At 41.2% G+C, this 16,442-nt stretch overlaps 1 protein-coding gene across 1 annotated transcript; it reads left to right on the top strand.

Moving 5' to 3' along the window:
* Window positions 1-731: 731 nt before the first annotated feature.
* On the top strand, window positions 732-12,532 carry p3h1 (prolyl 3-hydroxylase 1). Its single transcript, XM_061041428.1, has 14 exons — window positions 732-1,316; window positions 3,741-3,893; window positions 4,482-4,671; window positions 4,776-4,907; window positions 5,685-5,824; window positions 7,447-7,536; window positions 8,172-8,224; window positions 8,327-8,600; window positions 9,894-9,986; window positions 10,128-10,278; window positions 10,571-10,688; window positions 10,798-10,873; window positions 10,987-11,127; window positions 11,545-12,532. The coding sequence occupies exons 1-14, from the start codon at window positions 855-857 to the stop codon at window positions 12,139-12,141; spliced, it is 2,670 nt and encodes an 889-aa protein (XP_060897411.1). The 5' UTR covers window positions 732-854; the 3' UTR covers window positions 12,142-12,532.
* The last annotated feature ends 3,910 nt before the right edge of the window (window positions 12,533-16,442 follow it).

Genomic DNA, 16,442 nt, shown 5'->3' with positions numbered 1-16,442 from the left:
TTTTCACAAGAAGCCAGGCTACAATAATTTCTTTGCAGACAAATGTTATTCGTCTTGATCAAAATGATTAGATACTTTAAACACAAGGTTGCATGTTACAAGTTTGGAGAGAGGGGTGCTCTATATTTCAAGACATCATTTTAATTGGCTTAGTTGATTATGAAAGTATATACACCTAGTATTTAGCAGCTTATGTTCTGTACTTGTTTTATTGTATTTAAAAAAAAAAAACAGCTGTTGCATTTCCATTGCATGCTTTTGCAGAGAGAGTTACATTTGAGAACAATAATTTGCATAAAAAGCACTGTTAACAAATCATTTAAATTACATGTCTGTAGGCTGAAATGGAAATGAAAGCAAAACTGAGCTCATAAGGATTGTGTTGTCTCGTTTTTTTTAATTTTTGACTCATGGTATCAAACTTTCAAATAGAGCTGCGCATTCAAAAACAAGAATAATTCAAGCAAGTTAATCATGTTTTCTCTGCATATTTACTAACCCTCTATTAACATTTAATCCGAATTGTCTATTATTACTCTCCTACTGATCTAAATCTAAGTCTCTAAGTCTCCATTTAAGGAGACAAAGTAAAAATTAAAATGGTTCCTGGGTAGTAAATGTGACTTTAAATCCCTAAAACACCGTTTTATGTGACAGCAGTAATAAAACCTAAATGTGAGAGATTCTGGGGGAAGGGGGAGGGGGGGGGGGTCCACTGTTGAAATCCCACCTCCAGTCCAGACAAGTTGCTGCTGGAGAAAAGTTTCACCTCCTCCTCTCTTTACCGGCTCCTATAGTCCTCCTGGCTCAGACGCCGCCCCGCTGCTGCAGGATCCCTGACTTTTTCCAGCATCATGGAGCTCCGTTATGTACTCATATGCGTCTGCCTGAGTTCTCCTCTGTGCTTTTCGGACAACTCTCAGAGCAATCGCTTCGTGTTGGAGCCATTTGATTTCCTCTTCGACACGGCGGTGGACGCGTACAACAAGGGGGAATGGTTGTCGGTCATCCTGAACATGGAGAAGGCTCTCCGGAACAAAGCTACGGTGCGCAATGTGAAGGCTCAGTGCCGGCTCAGCTGCGCCAACCAGACCGCTTTCGGACAGCGCCTGGACGGCCCGGGAGTTCCCATACCGGGGGCCGGGTCTGTAGAGGACCTGGGCTTCTTCCAGAAAATCCTGAAACGGGCAGACTGCGTGAACTCCTGTGAGTTGGAGAAACTGGGTTCACCGACTCTTCATGAAGTCACTGCAGAAGTGGAGCTGGAGTTTAAGAAGAGGACCCCGTATAACTACTTACAAGTGGCATATTTTAAGGTATAAAGTTTCCAGTGGACTAGAAGCAACATGCGTAAAGCTGGGGCTGCGATCACTGTAGCAAATCAATGCATCACACATAGCAGATATTAATCTTTTCTTGCAACTTCTTACTAAACACATTGATGAATATGAACATTTAAATCCACGTTGTAATCTCACTCAAACGTTCACTCAGAGTTTATGTGGAGTTGGATACTGTAAATGCCCCAACCCCCCCCAAAAAAACCAAGACTCCCATGCCACGTCTTAAGGTGGAGTCTGCTTCTCTGTGTGAAGTCTGACGTGAGGACGTCGATGTTTGGGATCCAGCGGTTTAAAGGCCCAAGTGCTCAAACTGAAGTCCTGAATGGCTCAAACTTGCAAAAAAAGCAAATCAGTTATTGCTTCGTTTGTACATCGGGGTAGCAGGGTTTTACTGGATAGCAAGATGGGCCAATATTCTAGCATTAGGCTGTACAATTCTTCTTATACATAGGCTGTGTCTGTATTCTAAAACACTAGTTTCAGACAGAACTTGAAAGCAGCTGCATATTAAAAAAGAGGAGGTGCAGAATTTAAATCTGTGCAACTAGAAGAAATATCTTCACACTTTGCATTACTGAAACAACTCTTTAGTTCAATCGTGAATCAGAAAAGACGTTGAAAATGAAAACAACACAGACTGCTATAAAGCTGCTTAATCTCAGATTTAGTGAGCATCAGTTCCATTGGATTGAAGCTCAAAGCCATGTTGGTCTGGTCCCTGTTGTGAAAAGACCTCTTTCTTGTTTGTTTTAATTATAGCCGTAAAAAAAAAAACCCAACCTAAAATAGTTGCTGTATGATTATGTTGAAGGAAATGAGTGGTTACAACCAGTGGTGTAGCGGTGCCTGAAGAAGCCTACTCTTAATGTGTCCCGTCCAGCAGAGGATAAACGGCCTCTGTTATAAACAGGGACATGTAGGACTCCTCTTACATTTTAGTCATAGTCAATTAGAGACAAAGAAAAATTGCAGCATACTACTGAATATTGTGAATCAATAAATGGTGTGAATCAGAGGTTTAGAAGTAAGTATATCTTATAGAAACATCACTGGTTACAGCTCTTGCAGGTCACAGTTAGAGGTCAATATAATGTTAGCCTTCTTAAATGTCAATTTCAGATGAACTCTTTTGCAGCCACAGGTCTATTCATAACTTGAACAGGCCTGATTGGCTTCGACAGCATAAAGTATCTCTATTCGACACTAAAGTGATGAAGTTTAGTTTCAGTTTAGTCAGGTTCATTTGACAAAATAAGTCAAATCCTTATATTACGGACAATTGACTAATGACTATGTAGTTTAAATAGAAGTGGGATTCAGACCCTGCTTTTGGTTTGACCTCCCTCTGTACACTTTTGATTGACACTCAATCCTAACATTGTTTTTAACAAAAAGCTCTGAAGTCACCCACTGTATGCTTGCTGCCTATAACGTCAAACAGCAACTCGTGAGTAACAAAGTCAGCAGAAAAGGTCCAGGGTCTGTTAAGTATAATGCAATTAAGCAGCAATGCACAAGTTATATATTTAAATTACTTTGTATTGTGAAAAGAATGAAGGAACTGTCAGCCCTTTGTTTTAGTTTTACCCCCAAATTTACAGTTTGGTTTAACTCGCTCGCTTAGTATTATTTCCAGTAAACGGCTCTAAACCCTACAGAATGATTTTCTAAATAGGCCAGAGACCAAACAGCAACAAGCAACTTAAAGCTCCAGCGAGGAACTTTCTGTTTTTACATTGGTTTTTTTTCACAACCATAAAGTTGTACCTCTTTTCTCTTCTCTCTCTTTCTTGCCCATACATTAGTGTGAAAAAAAAACTCCCCCTTCCCTCTTTACACAGTCAGACGTGTCACTCAGTGTGAGTCTGTAGAAAACATTAAAGAAGGTTGTAACGGCAGCATGCTGTCACTCAGTGTGTCTGACACCTGGCCAGCAGGTATCAGTTCTGTCATTTGTCGTCTTGTTGGCTTTTAAAGGTCAAATAGAGGCCTCTGTTTTATAACCAGCTAAAATTAATTACAGGAACTTTAAGAGAAACAGAAGTAGCATACAGGTTAGGTCTTGGACGTGCTGTAGTGACAGGTTCAAAGAGAGTAAGTAACTTATTCCAAAGAGGACATAATCGACTTAAAATGAATGATATTGTTGCTTTGAATCTTCTAAAATTGTCGTTTTCAGTTGCATGTTGGCTAATGAACTTAATACAGTCATAACAGGGTTGTGTTTATAGTTTATTCCATGCTCCAAGGGGGGCGAAAACAATTTTAGATCTGACAAACACGTTTTGCCAAAGCGCCTGTCAGTAAGGGTTAATCGGCTCTTTCTGATTAAAACACCTTCAATCAAAGAGGATGAGCTGAACCCGTGTTTTTTTTTTGTTTTTGTTTTTTTTTCAGATCAATAAGCTGAACAAGGCGGTGGCAGCTGCCCACACATTCTTCCTGGCCAATCCCGATCACGTGGAGATGAGACAGAACCTGGAGTTCTACAAGATGATGGCAGGAGTACAGGAAGAGGACTTCAAAGATTTAGAGGCCAGGACACATATGGTGAGAGCAAACCCCTCATCTGATGACTTTAATGGGATTTTTTGTCCTCAAAGCTAGGGTTGAGTGGGGGAGGAACACCATGTAATTCATGTATATTTTTGAGTATGTGGTGATTCTTTGTTGCATGCTTTGCAGGAAGATAACACACGGTGTCATGCTGCAACCGGCCAACTCTAAAGTTTTAAAATAACATAACATGTATGGCCTATGGGATGATGACTGCAAAGACAAGTTGCAGAAAATGAAGTTAAGAACGCACTTGACGAAGGTTCACAGATGATGTAGTAGAGTAGTGTGCAGGATTTTTCTTTAGAAAGGGATAGTTTGATGTCCTACGCACAAACTTCATGAGTCATGAGATAGTTGTATGAGCGAACACCTCCTTTAAAATGTAGAAAAGAAAGTTAAAATGTCAAAACCACATAAATCCCATAAAGGGCCTTGTGTGCACTTTGTTTTTCCTGTTGTTGGAGTCAAGAAAATGAGCACGGAAGGATTTGAAAACTGAATTGAAAGGATGCTCTTTTACAAAAACCCTCCTCTGTGATGGTGACCACCTCATTGGATGCCCACTCCCTCTCTCGTCAGGCGGAGTTCCTGCTGGGAAAGAGCTTCTACAGCGACGACTCTTTCGGCCTGGCGGCTGAACACTTTGAAGCGGCGGTGGCCGAGTACTTCACTGCCGATAAGGAGTGCAGAGCGCTTTGTGAGGGAGCGTACAACTACGATGGCTACAACTACATGGAGTACAGCGCCGACCTGTTCCAGACCATGACAGGTGAGAGAAAAACACTTCTATGTTTTTTTTGCGCAGAAAAGATTCACATAAAAAGTGGAGAATTGAGATTTCCTTGTTTGTGTTAATGTGTTTGTGTGTGTCAGACCACTACATGCAGGTACTGAGCTGTAAGCAGAACTGTGCGGTGGAGTTGGCCACCACTGCTGGAAGAGAAAAGCCATTTGAGGACTTCCTGCCGTCTCACTTCAACTACCTGCAGTTCTCCTACTACAACAGTAAGTCTGTCGGTGTTCTTCTGTCTGGATCGGGGGGATCATTCATGTCTTTATGCAATGTCCTTGACAACAATGGAAATTACACCCTAGAGCCAGAGACATTGAAAGGATAAGTAATACATTATTGGAAAATTATGAACAGAATTAGGCTTTTTTTTTAAATTATGAAAGGACCTTCCTGTAGAGTTTCCACAGCTCTTTAGATATTTGATAAGTTTTTCTCATTTATATAAAAAAAAAAAAGTTTGATAGATTGGTAAAGGGGAGCCGTTTTTGTAGGCTAGATGCAGGGTTTTAAATTTGATGTGAGCAGTAACTGAGAGCCACTCACTAGCAAAATGATTTAATGTTATACCTTAACGAAGCAGCAGGGTCATTTTGTCCAAAAGTTACTTGACTGTCGCGTCATTGAGTTGCATTTTTTATTCAATATAAAGTATGCACTTTTAAGACATTTCTACTCTGGTTTCATTTCCACTTCTTGAATTTAGTCTATGGGGTCTGACTCTGAGAAAAAAAACTCTAGATGTCACAACATATTTTCTCAAACTTGATGGAATAATTCAACCAGTGAGGCAGTTTGAACAGGCTGAGTAGTGCCATCCACGACAAGGAAGCTGAAATTTGGGTGCAAAATCTGAACCTTGTGTATAACCATGAATCTTCATGCGCACCAGAAAGTCTTGAATCTCTTCTGATCACCTTCTTGTGACCTCATACCTGCTGTTCACCCCCCCCCCCCCCCCCCCCCCCACGCCTACATTTAACTCTCTCCAGGTGAGAAGTACGAGCAGGCCATAGAGTGCGCAAAGACCTTCCTGATGTTCCACCCTGACGACGAGGTGATGAACCAGAACCTGGCGTATTATTCTGCCGTGCTGGGTGAGGAAAAGGCGCAAACCATATCAGCCAGACAGGTAGCGTCTCTTTTACTCACTCTTTGTTTTGTGTATTTTTCTTCTGAAGAACGCTGTGAGTGTTTAAAAAAAGAGTGTTAACCCAATCCATAGCTGTCAATAGTAAATAAACCGCAAAGTGCTGGACGGAAAACATAACCTCCATTAGTACTCCGAAGTACTCAGGGGGCACAGGCAACATTAAAAAATCCCTGAAGGGAATGAAAAGCTAATAAACATTTGCTATATAAGATTTGATCTGCCCCAGGCTCTTAATATTCATTTTAGGCTATATTTATAGTGGGATAACTGGGCTGTCAATACCAAATAGTGATAGTTTCTAACGCTGCTGAGGTTTATTATAGGGTCCAAACTGATCATGATAAATACATAAACAATTTATTAAATAATGATGACATGAAATGTGAAATGAAACTCAGAAACAGAGAATGACAGAGCACTCTTTAAAACAGCTACTACATGTGAAGTCGTTTTTTTATTCATATCAAGCCTGATTAAAAAAACTATTCATTTCATTGTCTATCTATGTGTTTCTTCCCGTGCTAAGTAATCATATATTTTAACCTGTGTACCATCTGTGCAAAGCTGTTCCCCCTGGGGTACAATATTATAAGTATTGTAAACTCCTGGTCAAGGTTTCTTGCATTCTGTAATTCCCTCTCTTTAAAGGAAGAATGTGCGACGTTTTGATCCAGCATGAAACCAAAACAAACTTCTGTCTGGAGACACCTCCACTATTACTGAAGCCTCCGCTCTCCTCTAGCGGCACACCTCCAACCCCTCTCCACTCGCGGTCCCACGAAGGAGTTATGAATTAGAACGCACCATAATTAATCATCATTAAGAGCAACAATTGTCATTTGGTCTGCATTACTGTGTTAGCGGGCTAACGTTAGCACACTTTGGTTAACTCATAGCTTCAGATTGCACATGAATTGACACAGAATGACCGTGATCTAAAACTACTTATGTGACATCCAAATAAGCATTGAGTATGTTATTCTTCTTTTCTCTAGTCCTTGACTAAAACAGCTTTATACTAAAGGCCGTCCCGTCCATGTAAACGTGTAGTAAACACGGCTCTGACAACAACACAGCTAGCATGATTCACACCTCCACTCATTGTAGACAGTCATGACTCAGAGAGACATCTACAGAGGATATACTTGATTTCTGCTGTATTTATGTGTAGTTTTAAGGTCCTGCCATTGTTCATGTTGGCTAACTGTCTCACGATCATAACTACAGAGTCACTTGATCATAAGAAATTCAATGTTTTAAAAAACATTTCTGCCTCTACTATTATCTTATATTATTACCGGCTATCTGTTTTTGGTCCTCTGCACTCATTAGCCCGTGTTCTGTTGATATACATCTGCTGCAATGTAAGGTTAATGCACAATCTGTCCGGATAACTCAGGAGGGAGCAAATTTATGTCTTATGGGTGCTGTTTCTGTTGCTCACCAATAGAGGGCACTCAGAACCAGAGATTTCTAAACATCTCCTTTAATCTCACTGTTGTCTGTACTTGATAATACAGTTGAGCAGAGTTTCTTTTGGATATGTCTCACTGAGCTCTATCAAAGAGTGTAATCAAGGATAATGTGATTTTTACCTCCAGGCGGTGAAGCTGCACATGCAGCAGTCCATACTGGAAAAAGAGCTGCTTTACTTTGGATATGAAGCTTTTGGAATCACATTTGTTGATCCGGTGAGTGATTAAGTCATTTATTTTAAACCTACACATTTCTCTCATTTGATGAAGTACGAAGGAATATTAGGGCCACATTAAGGTGGGAAAAAATCTGAGATTTTGAGATTTAAGTCATACATTTATGAGAATAAACTTGGAAATGTATAAGAATAAAGTCATTATTTTAGTCAGTTGTCATATCAGAAGAGCAGCAGCTTGTACAAAAATTAGCATCTTGTGAAGTTATACTTTTGTATAGGTTTCACAAATAAGGAAATACTTTTGGCACATCTGCATCACAATGTTATGAGTATCAGGACCCTAAAAAGATACTTCAAGAAACTTTTCCAAAGAAAGAACCACACTGACGTGCAGGAAATTGTCTCTTTAGTGGCAAAGGAAATGTCTTTACGGGTTCTCATTTCATAATTTTTGCGCAGGCGGATGGCCGCTCCTCTGATAAAAACCTGTCAGAATAATAATACCATAGCTAATTTAAATCGATTTACGAATTTTATAGCAGAAATTTACAACTTTATCCTCGTAAATTTGCGACTTTTATCTTGAAATAATAAAAAAGTCTTTAATGTGGACCTCAACTTGATGGAGTGGGAAATATTTGACTTGTTCTTTAACTGTCATTTTGTAACCAGGACACTTGGACCCCTGAAGATGTCATGCCTATGAAACTGAGAGAAAAGCAGAAGTAAGATTAAAGACACTGTCACACACATTAACATAGGGTGTATAAAGAAGTTTATTGTTAAGGTGATATTATGGCGTCTGACATTCTACCTTTGTGTCTCAGAGCGGACAGAGAGACTGCAGCCAGGATCACAGAGGAAATAGGAAACCTCATGAAGGAGATTGAGACTCTGGTTGAGGAGAAGAAGAAGGATTCTTCTGATATTGCCACGATAATAACACCACAAGAAGCTGACCCTCCTCCTCCAGGTGGCACTATGGTTTATGATGACATCAAGGTGACAATGACGTCCAAGCTAATGAACGGCTCTCAGCGGGTGCTGCTGGACGGTGTGCTCAGTGATGACGAGTGTAGAGAGCTGCAACGCCTCTCAAATGTAAGTAATGTAAAGAAAGAAGCTGCTCACGACTTGAGTTGACTTTTTGCCAGAAAAACAAAAAGTGTTTAAATCTCTTTTGTAGTGCTAAAGGATGGACGGGCTGATATGCAAAGTCACATTATTATTAAACCATCATATGAATAGATGAAAAGAAAATACACAGATTACAAAGTTATAAGACAGTTAGTTCAAATCATGTGCCAATACTGTTATCATATTGGGATGTGATATTAGACTCTCTGACTGGTTGATATGTTTTCTACATGCTACATGCTACCTGGCTTTAACACATCAAGTACGAATAGAGCTAAATAAAACACCAATTGTATCAAATGTATCTTCTCTGCTTATAAAACACGTTTGTTGAACTTTAGATCAGACAAGAGTTTCACAACGCTTCTTAAAAGTCCATGTTGATCTTGTGGTGTCCCACAAGGGTCCGAGCTAGGCCCACAACTGTTCATACTGTATATAAATGACATCTGTTATCACGAGACACTTTACAGAAGAGCAGGAAAACAACCATACTAATTGTTATATTATCTACAAAGACCCAACATCAATCCACCTTGAGAACAGCACTAAGCAACATTTAGCAAAGTTACACTGAGGGGAATAGGTGTTTCAAAAACTGACAATGACAAATATAAAGCAGGGACGTGTAAATGTCAAAGGGGTCAAACTTGTGGATTAGCTGTGACAATGAATTAAAAATGTTCAATTTTATTATTCAAGAAACTGTTTAAAAATAAGAGCTGATTTTAACAGAGAGAAAGAATGTAATGACTTTGGATGAAAAAGGAATCACTCCTCATTCTGAGCTCACAGAGAATTATTACATAGCTTTTGATCATCACGTAGCTTTTTTGCTTCCACCAGCTCATAGGGATGGAACATTTCCTCAGGTGTAGGTGGCTAAACAGCAATTTTTAAAGAAATTAACATTGTTAGCTTAAAGTGACATGTTGCAGTAATAATGTCTGTACTGATAAAGTGTAGTTTTGCATAGCTTTTACAACAATTTAAGAATGTAACTACAACATGAAAATCACTCAATTTGAGTTCTTTTTACATTTGAGGCAGGGAATCTGTGGTTGTCATTATTTTTAAATCTTAAAATAATAAATTAGTATTTTTTTCATTTTTGACATTTAAAAAAAAAAAAACGAGTTAAAAGAACCTGATTATCTGTCACCTTTGCCTATTTCTGTCCACGTATTGTTTGTATATGTTGTATATGTGGTGGTCAGCCCACCATATCATTGTGTTGATGTTGTGCTTATTTTCCAGGCAGCTGCTCTTGGTGACGGCTACAGGGGGCGCCCTTCCCCACACTCCCCCAGTGAGATGTTCCAGGGAGTCACTGTCTTGAATGCTGTGAAGGTCTGTGCTCCTCAAACATAAAACAGAGCTTCAAGTATTTAGGAATCAAGCTGTGATGTTGAACACAGTCCTATTTAAGACCGTGACTGTAAATTGGTTTCATAATTGTGTCTTCTGTGAACGACTCTTCCCACACCACAGCTCGGACAGGAGGGGAAGGTTCCAATGAAGAGCGCTCGTCTGTTTTTCGACCTCAGCGAGAAGGTGAGGAAGGTGTTGGAGTCCTACTTCCGTCTGGAAACTACGCTCTACTTCTCCTACTCCCACCTGGTCTGTCGCTCTGCCATCGATGGTGAGTGTTTCAGCGACAGTTTGCTGTTAACTTGTCTGTGGAACAGCCTTTAATTACACAACATTTCTTTTTTTAAATATTTATTTAGGGCCTTTATTGGAGATATAGGACAGTGGGTAGAGTCAGAAATCAAGGAGAGAGAAAGAATGGGGAATGACATGAGCCCGGAGTTGGACTCTAACCTGGACTGTAGCACTTACCTCCGTGGATGGGGCGCACGAACCAACCACTAGGCCAAATGCCCCGTCAAGAAGATTACTTAACTTTTCCCCCTGTATGTTTGTTCATTCAGAGAAGCAGGAGGGCCGTGAGGACCTGAGTCACCCTGTTCATGCGGACAACTGTCTGCTGGTCTCTGAGCTCAACGACTGTGTAAAGGAACCTCCTGCATACACACACAGGGACTACAGGTGAGGACACACACACACACACACACACAAGTGCACTACAGAATCTATCCACTTCAAGAAAACCTTGAATCAGAACACCCACCAACATCTTAATGTTTCTTCCCTGCAGTGCCATCCTTTACTTGAACGATGACTTCGAAGGAGGAGATTTCATTTTCACCGAGCTCGATGCTAAAACAGTGACGGTAAATATTCAGTTTTTCTCCATAAACTATTTTTTTTATTATCTGTATAAATACAAGTGCTAATAAATGCCACTGCTCTTGAATGTTAAACATGTATTTCCTGTCTCCTCCAGGCTGAGGTGCGTCCGCAGTGTGGCCGGGTGGTGGGGTTCGGCGCGGGGAAGGAGAACCCCCACGGTGTCCGAGCCGTCACTAAGGGTCAGAGATGTGCTGTGGCCCTGTGGTTCACCCTGGATCCTGCACATGAGGAGAAGGTACGGCTGGTTTCTGAACTATAACTGCATCAGTATCTGCAAATTTAGTAGGAGCACCCAGGAGTGTGTCAAGAAAATCTCCCTAACATTTCAAAGTAGGAACACAACATTGACTTTGTTCCTTCCCTCTGCATTTACTAAAGGAGAAAAAGGAAGACATACTTTGAAAGGGTGTACTCAAATTGAAACCTCATTATTTTTAATTAAAGAGTAATTTGCACTGACATTGACCAACATAAATGTGGAAGAAATTACCAAGTGTTTGTCCTTCTCTTACGGTTTTCCTCGAAATATCAAAGGAATCTCATTCAGTATGAACCGGGTTTTCATCTGTCTGTGGTTCTGACATTTTAATTCTTAATTGGCTCATTTTGCATTCTGTTTTTCCCCTCAAATATTTCCTATTCTGTGCCGTAGGAGAGAATCCAGGCCCAGGAAATGCTGAAGATGTTTTCAACCCCTGTGGATGCGGATTTCATCAAAAAAGAGGAGACCGACACCCCTGAGCCGCAACAGACAACACCAGAGCCTCCTGCTCAGGCTGACCAGGAAAAAGCAGACAGTAAACCAGATGATAAACCAGCAGAGCAAAAGCCAGACAGTAAGCCAGAGGATAAACCAGCAGAGCAAAAACCAGAGGATAAACCAGCAGATCAAAAACCAGTCACAACAGCAGACACACAAGTGGACAAATCAGCTGACCCTCCAAAGGCCAAAGCAAAGGCAAAACCGGTCAGCAAAACAGCAAAAGACACTAAAGCTAAAGCCGCTCCTAAAGCAAAAGCCAAAACTGGAGAGCAAGCCAAGGCCAAGACGGCAGAGAAAGTCAAGCCTGCCACCAAAAAAGACGGGAAACAGACGGTTACAAAACAAGCCAAGCAGGGAGATAAAAAAGACGCAAAACCTGCTGCAAAAAAGACAGTGAAAGTTGCTGCTGCCAAGAAGGACTCAAAAAAAGCCAAAGCTGATGCAACGTCAGCCTCAGACTCTCAGAAAGGCAGAGTGGAGCTGTGATCAAAGCGCCTGCAACCGTGTCTGTGTGGTGTCTGCTTTTTCTACAAGTTCTTTTTATGCGGGTGGCTGAATGCAAACAGAGTGAAAGGTTGAGCTATAAAATGTTTTTTGTCTTTAAAGTCACTGGTTATGGTTGATGATTTTATGTTTAAAAAAAAAAAAAATGTCTTTACTGAAAACACAGAGACACTGATGTTTCACGGCAGCCATCTCTGACATCGTTACTTGATTACTTGTTGATTGACAATCTGCAAGAGAGCCTGAATCACTGTCAACGTCCTTATTTGGCATGCAAAGCTTTGGCTCTGTATAGATGGTGTTTAATTTAATCTCTGTTCAGGAAAACTTAAATCCACTCTGTGAATCAATGAAATAAAAGTTCTGTTTCTAACTTGCAGTGATTTTTTTTCACAACAGAAGAAAGAGTGAATGCAGCCAGAGCCCGCTGCAGTACTTGCAGCCGGCACTGGGTGTCAGGATGGAAGCATTGTTCAGTCATTTGTCACACACTCTCACAGCTTATTTAACAAAGCATTACAAATTCACTTTAAAGAGTAATCCTCAGGTAGTGAACTTCAAGATTTGGGGAAACTGGGTTGCTCCCCTGCTGTGATTGGACTACAGCCTGAATAATTCAAAGCCCGGGTGCTCATTGTTGTACTGACTTCCCTTTAGCTCAGCACATTTCTGCACCGTCACTTTATAGAACGGAGAGGCTGCTCAGGAAAACTAACATGTCAGCTTTGTGTCTGTGAGCCTGCACCGGTGTATCTGCTTTCTTTGTGCATGTTGCTTTTCAAAGTCAACTTAAAATTCCTCCCCTTCAAGAAGTCAACCACCAGTTCTGTCAATCTCAACCGATAGAAAACACAGACATGGTGCCTCTCAAGTGGTGCAAAGTAACAGCAAACATTTTGTAAATGGTAAATTTACTTGAGCTTGTATAGCACTTTTATTGGCTTTTACCCATTCACCACGATTCACACACTGTTGGGAGAGGTTGCTAAGTGTCCATCAGAAGTAACTAATCCATTCATACACATTCACACACCATCAACGATGCAGCAGGAGCAACTTGGGGTTAAGTGTCATGCCCAAAAAACCAAGCGGCAACCTCTAGTTTTGAAAAATGAAGCCAATGGGGAAGTGCAAAATCCTGCAGTTTGTTGAATGTCTGCTTGAAGCCGCCTCCAGGAACACCGGAAGTCAAAAACACACAACGGGCAAAAAAGCTGTTTTATAATAATGTTTACAGCCTGGTACACAAAAACGAAATAGATGTGATTAGTTATTGTCCTCATAGGAACACACTGTACGAAGTAAAAAAAAATTAAATATGGCTCCGTCTTGATTTAATGAACGATACATGTTATCCATAGTTAGGTACGTAGCTGACATGATTGACAGGTGGGCGCGATGTAACGGTTCGTCAAGAGGCTTAAAACCCGCCTCAGCTCCAGCTCTCAGCCTGTCGTTAGGTTGACTGAAAGTTAGACTGAGACAGGATTTCCAGCATGGCGGCTGCTGCCGATGAGCCTCCAGAGCCCCCCTGCTGTAACAGATGGCTGACGTCACTCAGGCTTCGTCCATTTATATTTACAGTCAATGCCAAAAAAAACATCGGACATGTGGGGATCGAACCCCCAACTTTCCGGTTGAGAGAACTCCGACTCTACCAACTGAGACGCTTAAGTGTTGTATTAAAGTATTTCCATTTAATGCTTCTTTTTAATTCACTATCCAGGGAAATATTTAATTCGTCTTTCATTCTACAACTTTATAAAGTATTGTTTTTTTCTCAGTCCAATATAAAATTAAATTCTCATACAACTCAATGTTGAAACAAAGAAATGTTTTATTGTCTCATTAACATAGCCCCTGTAAAGATAGTTTTATCTCAGGGAACATTACTACTCGTTGCATACAACACCTTTGGATGTGTGATGTTGAGTTTGTGTAGGGTCAGACAAACACACACACAAAAACCCTCCAACATGGTAGCCCAGTAATCAGCACACATAAACAATACAAGCGGACTCCCATGGGAGGCGTATAGAGGAGGGGGTTTGACAGTTTTACGCTGCCCTACAAATGAAAGCCATGTAAAGACTGTGTCAGTGTGTGAGGCGGTCCGATGTTGAGTAAAAAATTCCTTCAACTCTGTTCAAACAGAGCAGCCAGCGCTGACGCAGAACCTTCCCTGTGAAACACATGCTTTCAATGCAAAGCTACACACGACGCCCACACGTCCATCAACACAAACCCAACATAAAAATCACACTTTACAGCTTTACATATGCCGTCTATGCATCAACACACACACACACACACACACACACACACAAACAAACACACAGGATTCCAGTCTTAGAATGTCCAAGAATCCCCGCGTGGATTTACTTCAGCATAGCGTATCCTTTATCGAAGTTTGATGGAGCCCATAGTGTGATTTATGTGAAAGGCAGATGGAGTCGTCATGCATAACAACTCCAAACCTCCTACAGAATAGAATGCATGAGCAGACCCCTCTGCTGCAGGGTGTGTGTGTGTGTGTGTGTGTGTGTGTGTGTGAGCGTGCGTTGCTGCGTGCGTGTGTGTGGTGTACTGTCAGTGCTTTCTTTGTGTCGTCTTACTCTTCTTTGATTGAAAGAGGGAGAGACACACACAGGCCACTTTGTTTTTCTGTGTATTTGTGGCCTATGGATTTGACCATTGTTTCTCCAAAAGAGAGTGGGAGGGGGTACAGTAGACAACGGAGGTTGGTACAGCCGTCTCTGACTGTTCTGCCTACAGCCACACACCACATTTTAATACATTTCCATGTTTCAAAACTCTGGAGTTTCTCATTTCTTCCTCTTTTAATAACACTAACCTGTGCCAGTGCAATGCTTTATGCTTGTGTGCGTGTGCATATGCGTGAGCCACATGGTTGGTCCTTGTTGCCATGGTGACGTGGCGAGCCATGGAGACAGAGGTGGCAGGTTGGGGTCAGGCACAGTGGGGAACGGGGCTGAGATTAACTGTGACTGTGACTCTGGACAGAGGAGAATAAAACAGCAGGCTATCAAGGACTGACATGACCTCCGTCTCTCCACTCCTCCGGCTTTACTGGCCGAGGATCCAAAAGGAAACTTATCATTGTTCAACGTTTGGGGCTGAAACTTTCAAGATCAGCCTTTCGCTTATCTCTGTAAACCCTTGCTCAGCACTCCGGGAGATGTGTGTGTGTGTGTGTGTGTGTGTGTGTGTGTGTGTGTGTGGTATAGTCCAGATACTGAGCTAAAGGCACAGCACAACCCTGGGAGTCCTTTTTCCTAAGAAAGTGTTTTTTGGCCCGCACTAATAAAGTTTCAATGGAACTATTTAACTGACTGACATGAGGAGATATCCGAATAGTCGCTAAACACACCCCCTCCCTGTCATTCTAGAGGACTGTGAGGTGTTACAGTAAAAGACAAGGTCAAACTGTAGCTGTCAGTTCCATTGCTGCTGTCCGGCCCTCTTCTCTAAAACCAACCTTGTGTTAGAAGGACAGAGGGGTCCATTGTTTCTGCTGGTTGTTCTGACGGATGCCTGGCCGATGACTTCAGCCCGGCCATGAACTATCTCGTTATTCTCCTATAGGACTTGGGATCACAGCCGTGCCGGTCTGGGCTTGGGACCACAGCTGAGAGGAGAGCAGAGGTCCGGTTAGGTGCTGGGCATGTATAGCTGTGCAGGAGGACAGATCTATATGTTCCAGACTGCTGGGGGAATTATTTTTCCTTGCCCCCCTCATTTGCCATTATTCTTTACTTATTTGTTTCTGTGTTGTGGTAATCCAGGGGAGAGAGATGATTCAATCTGTGTTTGCCCCTTTTGTCTGCTGTTTTCATCCCTTCTTTTGAAATGTATTGTATAAGGAATTATGTGTATAATATACTGTATATGATTCTCCTCTCCTGTATATTTGTGGGCTGTTGTTAAAACGCAACATCTTGTTTTTCCTTTACTGTAAGTGTCAATGTTTAAACATAAATAATAACAAATTGATCACAAAAAAAATATTCCAGACTGACATTTTAAAAATAATTTAACATGGCAGCAAAATAGTTGGATCTGACTTCAGCTATTATTCTAGCACATAAAATAAATCTTAGGATGTAAGGACACTGTACTGACAAGGTATTTGGGGCAAATTTGTAAAAACAAACAAACTATTTGGTGATTTTACTCGTACTGGAGTATTACTTTGTAGTTAATGAAAGGCCTCTTTATAAAAGTTGTAATTTGTGAATAATTATAAATCCCCTGTTGCATTA

This window comes from Labrus mixtus, chromosome 7 (assembly GCF_963584025.1).
Source record: "Labrus mixtus chromosome 7, fLabMix1.1, whole genome shotgun sequence".
Taxonomy (NCBI): Eukaryota; Metazoa; Chordata; class Actinopteri; order Labriformes; family Labridae; genus Labrus; species Labrus mixtus.
The sequence above is the reverse complement of the archived record's forward strand: the minus strand, read 5'-3'. Positions and strand labels throughout refer to the sequence as shown.